At 47.4% G+C, this 10,440-nt stretch overlaps 2 protein-coding genes across 4 annotated transcripts in view; one reads left to right on the forward strand and one right to left on the reverse strand.

Annotated features, from left to right (window-relative positions):
- The window catches only part of LOC103365285 (CD27 antigen), a 7,676-nt gene extending 2,826 nt beyond the window's left edge, over window positions 1-4,850 (forward strand). The window contains exons 4-7 of the mRNA XM_008292693.1: window positions 2,298-2,465; window positions 3,822-3,875; window positions 3,952-4,056; window positions 4,145-4,850. Coding sequence (XP_008290915.1) covers window positions 2,298-2,465; window positions 3,822-3,875; window positions 3,952-4,056; window positions 4,145-4,263 — 446 coding nt within the window. The 3' untranslated portion in view covers window positions 4,264-4,850. The remainder of the gene's footprint in view (window positions 1-2,297; window positions 2,466-3,821; window positions 3,876-3,951; window positions 4,057-4,144) is intronic.
- On the reverse strand, window positions 4,808-10,420 carry LOC103365284 (tumor necrosis factor receptor superfamily member 5). 3 transcript variants are annotated; one of them, XM_008292691.1, is made up of 11 exons: window positions 9,980-10,420; window positions 9,658-9,722; window positions 9,480-9,536; window positions 9,216-9,326; window positions 8,965-9,108; window positions 7,721-7,844; window positions 7,571-7,614; window positions 6,174-6,293; window positions 6,019-6,041; window positions 5,376-5,478; window positions 4,808-5,295 (listed from the first exon to the last, which is right to left on the reverse strand). In XM_008292691.1, exons 3-11 carry the CDS (start codon window positions 9,529-9,531, stop codon window positions 5,048-5,050), a joined length of 969 nt encoding a protein of 322 aa, XP_008290913.1. In that variant the 5' UTR covers window positions 9,532-9,536; window positions 9,658-9,722; window positions 9,980-10,420; the 3' UTR covers window positions 4,808-5,047. The 3 variants fall into 3 exon arrangements, with proteins under 3 accessions (XP_008290913.1, XP_008290914.1, XP_008290912.1); XM_008292692.1 differs by having other exon boundaries at window positions 6,174-6,287; window positions 7,721-7,847; XM_008292690.1 differs by having other exon boundaries at window positions 7,721-7,847.
- Window positions 10,421-10,440: the final 20 nt, after the last annotated feature.

Genomic DNA, 10,440 nt, shown 5'->3' on the forward strand with positions numbered 1-10,440 from the left:
TGTATCCTGTAGACTCAGAGAACCGTGGTTCTGTTGTATCCTGTAGACTCAGAGAACTGCTCACAGACAGGTTCAGAACCGTCTTTTATTTTAAAGTTTGGTGACTCCTACATGCAGACAGGACTGAGATGTGAGGATCTGACTGGACCAGACCCTCGAACAGTGGAGGTTCTAACTGGAACCAGTGATGCCACAGGAGAACTGTTTCAGAACCTTTCAGCAAGAGGTTCAATGAAAAACCCCAAAAGGCGCCTCAAAAAACTTAATAACGGTTCCTTTAGGCTCCATAAATGAAACACCAAAGAACTGAAGCAGAACCAGGTTCTGTAAGGAACCATTTCAGTCGTTTGATAATCATCTCAGTTTTCTTTATTTCACTTTGAGACATCAGCAGTAGATTTACTGAATACAAACTTATGCACAGGTGTTTCTGTCAGAACAGTGAAGGTTCTAAGTGGAACAGTGATGCCTGGTAGAACCCTTCAGGTCCATTAAAAACCTCTCATCAGCAGAACCTTCTGTACAAACAGCCCTTTAAACAACAACAGCTTTGCTCCTTCAGGCACCACTAAAAGGCAAATGTAAGACTTTGCAGCACTTCTCGGTTCCCTCAGAACACCTTTAATGTTTTGGGTTCTGGTTTGTGAATCTTTGATGTTTCATCGACCAAAGATGAATCCAGAACAAACTAACGATCAGCTGCAGCTCTGATGAAATGCTGCCAAGACAAAGAAGTCCAGCGCACATGAAGAACCTTTAAAGAACAGCCTGTCAGATGAAGAGGTTCTTCTGTCGGTTCCTGAAGAACCAGAGAGCCTCTACAGAACCACTGTTGTTGTGCCGGTGTGATCAAACAGTGCCGTGGGAACGTGTCGCCGTAGAACCGCCCTCATGCTGTGAGTCATGGTGCCGGTGGCCTGACCACACATCGGACCGGCTTCAGCAGCGAGCCGACCTTTAGCTGCTCTGAGCACGTTGTGTTCAGAGCAGGAAAGAGGGCGCACATGTGAGGGGGTTTCCCGCTTCATGTTTCTGGTGGGATCCAGTCAGACAGAGACGAAACGGGGACGAGGGTCTGACAGACCTGCTGGGTTCCTGTTGTGCAGCAACAAGAGCGTCTGCTGAGACACAGACCATCAGTGGAAACACAGAAAACCCTGAAAAGACGTAAACATCGGAAAGAGACGCACAAACGTCAGATCAGATGTTATTACTCAGGTGAGCAGAAAGTTCTGTTCGGCTGCTTTTAAATGTCACTGTGGAAAACTAAGACATGACACAAAGTCTGTGATTCTCACTTCTTAGTTTATTCAGCAGAATCTGACTTTTGTGTTTGGACTCCGAAGCCTCCGTCACACATCACAGCAACAGACAGGTTACATGTGACGGAACAGACGCTTCATAAGAACCTCTTTAAAGCTCTAATATGTCGACTCTGGGGGGAGGAAGGTGGGTGTTCAAATGTCTGAAACTTTAGGGGCTTTATGCCAATTAACGGCTGTGGAAACTAATTTAAGTGGAAATGATTCAACCTACGCAGAACTTCACACACGGATCAGACAGAACAACAGAGTGTTTCTGGTGTTTGTCACGGTGCTGCAGGGATTTGGAGGTTTGTCAGAGAAAAGAGTCACGAAAAGCAGCGAGCCTGCACATGTGTCAATATTTAGAACAGATTCAGCTCCAGATCCAGAACCTGCTGCTCTGAGCTTCTTCCTTCACCTCCAAACTCATATCTTACTGCGTTCGTGGGATTGTTACGGGACCAAAGCGCCGCCCAGCCAGAGTCCCTGCAGGCTCCTCAAACTGCACATTTCCTGTTTTGTGACCTCCAACCTCCCAGCGAGGAGGACAAGCAGACAGACCGTCACCAGAAGAACATTCAGTGTGCTGCAGGTTTTACGGTAAAGATGAGACACTAACATGTGAACATGAGCCTGGACTCAGACCCTGAATGACTTGATGAATGACTGTTTTACACGCTGGCTGCTTCGGTGACGACTGTAAAGTCATAGAAGTAGTTTTCTGTTTGCTAACTGTGGCATCAGATCATGAGGAGACATTAAAGCTGCCGTCAGACAGAAACCGTCTGATCAAAGTGAAATACTGTTTTCAGTGACAGCTAACAGCTAAGGACGCTTCAGCACTGATAATTTAACCGTCTTATGACTGAGAACCAGAATCTTTACCTGCCTGCCCCGTTTCTGACTCATTTCGCTCTTTCTGACTCGTCACGTCCTGAAGACGCCTTTCTTCTGCGTCTACCTGAGCGTCAAACACTCTGTTTTTCATGGCAGCGAACATGGAGGTGAAGCAGAACTGCAGCTCCACCCACAACACCGTGTGCACATGCAGAGCTGGATACCGATGCAGAGACGACTCGTGCAGCATGTGTGTCCTGATCCCAACCACCACCCCCACCACCACCCCCACCGCCAAAGCCACCGAGGCTCCGCCCACCGCAGGTGAGACACACCTGACCAGCGAAACATTTCTGTCGCTCTGCACACGAACGCAACATAAGAAACCCCACAGATAGCTCTACAGAATGATGAGTGCTCCTACAACAGCAAAGAGAACTAGTTGAACACCAGGAGGAGAGTCTGCTGCAGAATGAGCTATAAATAGATTCTGGTTCCACCACAAAGCCGGCGGAGTCGGCTGTGGTCTGAAATGTGGCCTTCTGCCCTCGTTAATGAATTAATTAGTGTGCAGGTTGAACCACTGGAGGTCAGCAAACACACCGTTGATCAGCTGTTTTTACATCCAGAGTCTCTTCTGATACCAGTTTGTGCAGCAAACAGAAATAATGTCTCAGCAGCCAGAGATCAGCAGAAAGAAGCAAAGCGGTCACACATTAAACAGACAGAGTGTTGGAGCAGAGATCAGATCAGATGTTCATTCTCTACTGTTCTGACTCTCAGAAACCAATCCATGAGGTCCCAGACTGTGTCCTGTAATTACAGAGCGGTGCTACCAACGTCTCTTCATGGAGTCGAGCTGCACATTTAGATCGCGTGCTGCTCGATGACTCACGTTTTTTCTTTTTCACAGTATAACAGTTTGTTCCATCTGTGTGTCATCGTTCTCCATAAAAACAGAGTCGATCTTATTTTAACCCTCTGAGAACCGAGCAGCAGTTTCCGTCTCATCTTTCTTCACTGAGCTTCATGTTTCAGCATCAAGTCCTGCAGCTCTGTGGAACCAGAACCACATGAAGGAGGAGACAGAACTCAGAGATGTCTTCTGTCAGCAGGACTCAGAACCATGAGACCAGAGAGAAGAAACGAGATCTTTGATTATTTATTTAACAGAAATGTAAAAACCTGGAGCCAACATGTTAGAACAGTTGTTCACACGCTCCTCAGAGGTAGCTGACTGTTCATGTTCTACATCCTGACACAGTTTAGTCTCTTCTCTGTTGCTTTGTGTCTCTGGTTGGATGTCTCTCGTCCCCCTTTTGTTTCTTACTGGTCGCTTTGAGTCCCATTTGTCTGTAGTTGTGTTGTTTCCTGTCTCTCTGAGCTCGTCCTGAAGATGTTGAACTATCTCCATGTTCACCTGGAAACTCTCTGAATGTTTCACAGGAGAAACTGAATTCGGCAGAACTCCAAACATGGCAGCAGGTTGTGGTACTACAGGGAACACTGTTACCACGGCAACAGATGATGCTGGTAAACATGTTCTGACCTCAGTTAGCAACCGTTTGTTTCCGCAGCAGTAACCACGGCAACAGGTCACACTCACACCAGGTGACAGGACGTAGTTTGGATGATGGCAGTAAACGTTTCCTCTGAGCTCTAACAATGTTCTCCTTCCAGCCCCTGAACCCGGAGACCCCACCACCCTGCCGGCCCCCCGGGCGCCACTCAGAGGTACGGTAACCTGATGCTCTCATGACCTCACAGAGTCTACCTGAGCAGGTGTAAACTGTCCTCTGACCTGTTCCAGACACCGTGTGGTTCCTGGTGATCACCGCCCTGCTGTGTGCAGGAATCGCTCTGGCTGTGGCCGCTAGAATCAAGCCCTTCCTGCGCTGGATCCGGTCCAGATACGGTCAGTAGATGATCAGAACTAATCCTAACTAACTCATTTTCACACAAGTTGCTCCAAAAACTGAAGCTGCTCTTGTGTCGCTGCTCAGGCTACTTCCTGGCTGAAAAACCAGCAGCTCAGAGCTCCGAGGACGAAGATGTGTCGAAGCCTGTCCAGGAGGTTTGTGGGAAATGTGAGCAACTCATCGACGTGTGTGTTAAAGACTAAAGAGGAACTGGAGGAACTTTAGGGGAACGTTTGGTGGAACCTAGCAGATGCTGAATGTCTGTCACTGCTGTGGACTTTAAGGGGACTGAAGCTGCTGAAGACGTGACGCTTAAGACTGACGCTGCTTTCTGAGAGGAAAAGCTGGACAGCTGTGATGACAAAAGTGTAGAAACACTGAGAACTTGGAAGAACCTGGAAACACACAGTGACGCTGTGACAGAAGAAGCTGTAGTGAGTCGCTGAAAGCTGTATGTACCATAGTACAGGACTCTGAAGGCGTCTGCCTCCTCTACATTTGTGTTTTTGTGTATATATCTGTGTTCACTGCTTTACTGTTCAGACCTCGGGGATCAGGTCTGGATCGGGGAGGTTTGTTGACATTTTAACTCTGCGGACTCTTGGTCGTGTTCCTCGAGCTGTTTCTGGTCTGTTGGAGGTGAACTCTGCTGCTGCCTCGGTGGCGTCGCTCCGTATCAGAGCAGAAACACATCGTGTACGTATGTCTGACATCAGGTGTGGATGTTGTGTAATAACTTCATACATGTTTCTACTTAGTTTTCTTTATTCAAAATAAAATGTCACTTGGGTCACAGTGGCTGCTATGTACACAAACATGAACCGCTCACAGCTCATTTAAGAGTATTTACAAGAGTTTTAAATTAAAACTTACAAAGAAGATCATGTTCCTGCTGCTCTTCTAGTCTCCATGCTCCTCTAGTCCCACTTTTATACTCCCTTCAGATAAAGAAAGTGTCTGGAAGCACCAGAACCTCTGGTGTCTGCATCATAGCGCCTCCTCCTTGGACATGTGGAAGTCCTTCCCCTGCTCCTGGGAGGGGAAGAAGATGCTGTCGCCGCTCTGCTCCTCCTCAGAGATGTGAGGAGACGAAGGCTGGAAGACGGGACGGCCTCCGTCGGGCTCCGGGCTGCTCCGCTCGGCCTCGCCTGCCTCCACGGTCGGGCCCACGTGGCCCGTGAACTGGCTGAGCAGGCTGAAGACGACGGTGCCGGCGTTGTGCACGTGGACCGGACCTGCAGCACATGAAGGAGGAGACAGTGACACAGCTGCAGCTTCACACGCTCGGCGTTTCACAGCAGTTTCATGTCTGTACCCAGATTAGCTGCAACGGACGAGTTGGGCTGCTTGGCGCCGAACGAGTCTCGGCTGAACGGACGAGTCGAGTCCTTGGACTTGTGAGACGCGTTTTGTCCTTCCTGAAGGACGAGAAGGTGAAAGTCAGAGATGATGCAGCAGACAAACACAAAGCCACAGGATTTGATGAATGCAGTTAAAAACACTGAAGACAAACTAGCGACTCTTTATCAGAACAGAGTTCTAACGTGGACATTATTTACAGCTTTGGCCTGTTTTTCTACGGTTAACATGTAAACGATGACTTTATCTGTAATTAACAAAACAGAAAATCAGTAAAATAAACATTTAAACATTAATTAACAATTTTTCAAACGTTACTTATAATTTGTCTTTTAAATAACAGCAAATATCTGTAAAATAATATTTTTAGCTGCTTTAAATACAGTAAAACTGTAGTTTAGTGTTCAAAATTTGTAAAAGAATGAACTACTATTTATACTCATACATTTATACAGATTTCTGATATCTTTTACAGTTTTTTTGTGGGTAACGTAAATGAAGACCGTTGTCTGTGACTTTCTGAGATATCATCTATAGTTTAATCTGTAAAACACCAGTAAACTTGTGATTGTAAACCCTCCACTGTGTGGCGCTCTCACCTTGCTGCAGAGCTTAGCGATGGCTGAAAAACAGAAAAGCAGGAGTGAGTGAAAAGTGCTGAGTCATGCTGACAGACATGAGTCAGGGTCAGCTCCAATCATCATTTAAACTTCGTTCCTCCTCAGAGGAGCTTCAGCTCAACACGTCTTCTTACTTTGTCTGAAACACGTCTCGTCTCCGGGCCGACGGACACAAAACAGGATCGCCACGGCAACGCAGGACATGACCACCACCGGACACAAAATGGCCGCCAGCACTCTGGAGTGATCTGAAACTGACCAGAACCGAGCTGTGATGAAATGATAGTTCACTGGACAGTTTGTAGATGTTGAGCTGGAACCAGCAGAAAGTAAAATGTTAGTTCAGATCAGGTGAAGCTGTTTGGAGGCTCCACAAACCTCTGGACTGTATCCAGATAATCGCAGAATTCAAGGTATTTATAAATATAAAACGTGAGACGCTTCTCTGTTCAGTCCGGGTTAACACCACAGTGAGTGAAAGCACTGAACACACACGTTTGTTGTCAACCAACAGAAGAACATCTGGAGGCATCAGCAGAAGAACCCCCAGCAGATGTTAAAGGAACCAACATGACCGCCTGCACCAGAGCTGGTTGTGTTTCACAGCATCGGTGTGTAGATAAGTGACAGACGGTCAGGACCACGGAGTGATGTCTGACACACACAACAACAACTAACTGTGTATATTAAGGCCTGAATTTATTTTTCTTCATGGTTATTTAAAGGGATGAAGGATATATCGGCGTCCACATCGGTATCGGTCTGATGAACAAATGTAGCCGCTGATCATCCACCATCAGCGCCTTCGTCTCTACGTTTGATATCGCTGCTGTTTCACTGATGTTTTTACTGAAACGGTCCTGGACTTAAACATGTTAAACATGTTCTACTTTGTGATGTAATGAAGCCGGCTATGTGGTCTAATTTGGGTTCTTTTAAATAGTTTCCACGTTCTCACAGTGCTCACTTATACTCATTTTTCAGGGTGAAGGCAGGTTCACCTGGACAGGTAACCAGTCTATCACAGGGCTACACTTAGAGACAGACAACCAAGCACACCTACGGACAATTTACAATCACCAATTAACCTCAGCATGTTTCTGGACTGTGGGAGGAAGCCGGAGAACCCGGAGAGAACCCACGCTGCACGGGGAGAACATGGAGACTCCACGCAAGAACCGGCGACCTTCTAGCTGTGAGGCAACAGTGCTACCAACTGCGCCACCTGCAGCCCTCAACAACAAAAATCAACATCGGTAATATCGGTTATCGGCGATATCAGAAATCTTACTATCGGATATTGGTATCGGCCAGAACTTTTCATATCGTGCATCACTAGTTATTCATATCTGTGTTAAATTATAGATCATATTTAGTAAAAGCACAGAAAAAAGTATGAATTTACACGTTGACCTGAAACAGGCCAAAGCTGTAAATAATGACCGGAGACCAGATAAGTGATGTGGTGCTGCCGGCATCACTAAACGTTATCTCAATCCTTTTCTAACCAATTTAAAACCACGCCACTCACCCTGGGTGCTGCTGTCTGCTGCCGGGACGGACTGAGCTCCACATCTGTGAGGGAGGACGGACAGCTGATCAGAGACCAGAGCACTGTGTGGGATTCCAACATGACAGTGAAGCTGCATGCTGAGCGATCTCCAGCTGCTCTGAGACTCACCGTGGAGGTGAGCAGCGTGTGCTGGAGGTGCCGGAGGTGCTGGAGGTGCTGGAGGGGCTGGAGGTGTTGGAGGGGCTGGAGGAAGCTGAGGACGACGTCTGCTGGTCTCTGGTGGACTTCACTGCTGCTGGAGAACACAGAGGTTTGGTTTCAGAGGTCAGGACCGACCACTCTAACTTCTCTCCCTGACAGTCGGTAGAAGTCGGATCTGGACCATAAACTGCACTCATCTGCTTCTTTGTGCTGCTGCTGTCAGCAACACCAGAAACTCTCCTGTGAAGACCACCGCCGACCTTCAGGCCCTCAGAGGCCCGACACCAACACACCGGCATGTGTTTGGGTTCTGATTCTGGTCATACAGTGGATCTGAGTCCAATGACCTCTGCTTTAGCTCTGGTTTGGTTCTGCTCAGGGACAGATTCATAAACAAGCATTCAGCTGGAAGTTCTCTGTTTTGTTGGTCTTTAACGTTGAATCGTGGTCAATAAAATCTGGCTTTTTTTTTTTTTTTTTTTTTTTACAAGAAATTACCAAAACAAACAAACAAACAAACAAACAAACAAACAAACAAACAAACAAAAAACACTCATTCATGTCAAAGTAAAAAACAGTTTCTACAAACTAATGTTAATGAACTAAATGACGGTCCAGCTGCTCCTCTGTGGGCGTAAAGCTTCACTAAGGTTCAGTCAGAAGCTGATGGAGGTCAACATCGTGGAGAATCGACTTCCTGGGCTGTTAGATGACACTCTGTCTCTAATGCTACAGGCTGACATATTCAGAGCTCTGCGTATTTTAAATGATCCATATTTGTAGTTCAGGAACCAAAGGAAAGGACTGAAGGACTTCTTACAGTAAAACTAATCTCACTGTTGACGTGAGTGTTTTAAACGCTGGACCGTCACTGATCCGTATCTCAGCTGGACGTTAGCCTGGTTCCTGGTCCCTCATCCAGCCGGAGCAGCTCCGGGTTCGTCTGTACTTACGGGTAAACTCCCTGTTACAGGTGGTTGATCTAAACAGCTGCTCGACAGTCACTCTGGACTCTGAGAGCGTTCAGGTTTAGCTTAGCTCCTCTTTTATGTGTTTGGATTCTGCTCCACGTCTGCTGCTGTTGGACTTTACAAACTTTTGAACCCTCTTGGCCCAGTCTTCCCTTGACACAGAGGTTTGGTCTGAGAGGACTTCCTGGTTAGACGAACAGGATGAGCGGCCTGGCGCCCCCTGCTGGCTGCTCTGTTTACCGGTTGTAGTCGAGTCCTGGATCTTCTCACACACTCTGCAGTTGTCAGTTAATGGGGACGTCTCAGTGCATCGAAACCCGGGCGCACAGCTGCAGCGCAGATCCGCCGTCCTGCTGCAGTTCTGAACCACCACCAGCTGAAAGTCTGACAGAAACACAGACGGTTTTAACGGCAGCTCGAGTCAGTAGGAAGAGTTTCTGGTTTGTTGTGTGCTGAGAACAGCCCAGAGGTGGAAACAGCAGCTGCCCTACCTGCTGAGCAGTCTCTGTAGCAGCGGTGGCAGCTGTCCTCTCGGTTCCAGTCCGTCGTGAAGCTTCCAGGAGGACACACTGCACATTCAGTACAAGACTTCTGATAGTGACCTGACGGAGCAGAGAGAAGCAGGAAGACGCAGCACAGCGCATGTTAATGAAGGATGTGGTCGTAGTCGGCTGCAGCACACACAAGCTGTTTGTCTCTGACCCATCTCAAGCTGCTTCATTCATTATTAACAGAGCAGCAGTTAAAAGTCTGACCTGCAGGACACAGCCAGCACTCTCTGCCTCCCGTCCAGTAGGTCCTCTGCATCTGGAACACGTCAGCACAAGTCAACACCAAACCACACAGCAGCCCGCCACATGGTCGTCTTCACACGTCTGTCACACTTTGGCTTTCAGGGAATTATACAGAAATAAGCAGGAGGAAGACTTTACCGGAGCGGCGCGGCCCAAATGGACCGACATCATCAGAACAGTAACCAAGTGCTGCATGAAGCCCATCTGTGGACGGAGAACGTTCACAGCAACGTGATGTCAAGGAGCCACCTTTCTTTCTTTTTTCATATTTATTTTTATTGAATTTTCACAGATATACATTTACAATAATCAGAGGTACGATAGTCAGGGTGAGATTTGAACACAGCAGTCAGGGTGTTGGTAGAACCTCCCAAAGCACCACCAGAACATCAACAGAAACAAGGAGCCACCTTTCAAACTGAAGTCTGTAACATAAAACAGAAGAAAAACAGCATCTTTACCTCCGTGATGACTCGTCTTTTGTTCTGCTGCTGTTGTTGTGCTCACTTCCTCAAGGTGTGACTGGCTGTCTCCGTGTCAGTCTACCCGTCGATGCATCACTGTTTCCTTACCTGTTACGTCTTCCTGCCTCCCGCCCACTGATCTCCTGCTGTCCTGTTTACTGCCTGACTGACGACGCTGCTGCTGCAGCAGCATCATCACTTTCCATCTGAGATCTGACGGATTGCAGAGAAAGAAGCAACTGTTCTCTGTAGAGCGCCAACAGCCCGACGGAGGGACAGACGGTTCTGAGAGAACCCACTAGGCCTTTATTTCTCATCTAAGGTCGTGTTTTTATCACCGTTTCTTCAACTCATTTTATGTGGAAGGTTAAGTAAAGGCTCAGTTCATCCAAACTCCAAAGAGAGACAGAAAAAAACTCTGAACTGAACAATTACAGAACCCAGCTGCAGTGAACACC

This window comes from Stegastes partitus, unplaced genomic scaffold (genome assembly GCF_000690725.1).
Source record: "Stegastes partitus isolate 25-593 unplaced genomic scaffold, Stegastes_partitus-1.0.2 Scaffold824, whole genome shotgun sequence".
NCBI classification, from domain to species: Eukaryota; Metazoa; Chordata; class Actinopteri; family Pomacentridae; genus Stegastes; species Stegastes partitus.

Excerpts from the sequence above, each read along its gene's own strand:
- LOC103365284 (XM_008292690.1), bottom strand. The coding sequence starts at position 9,531 with ATGCAGAGGACCTACTGGACGGGAGGCAGAGAGTGCTGGCTGTGTCCT. Across the intron at positions 7,848-8,964 it reads CCAGGACTCGACTACAACCG|CAGCAGTGAAGTCCACCAGA; the intron begins GTAAACAGAGCA and ends TGTGTTCTCCAG. Across the intron at positions 6,042-6,173 it reads CGAGACGTGTTTCAGACAAA|CCATCGCTAAGCTCTGCAGC; the intron begins GTAAGAAGACGT and ends TCTGTTTTTCAG.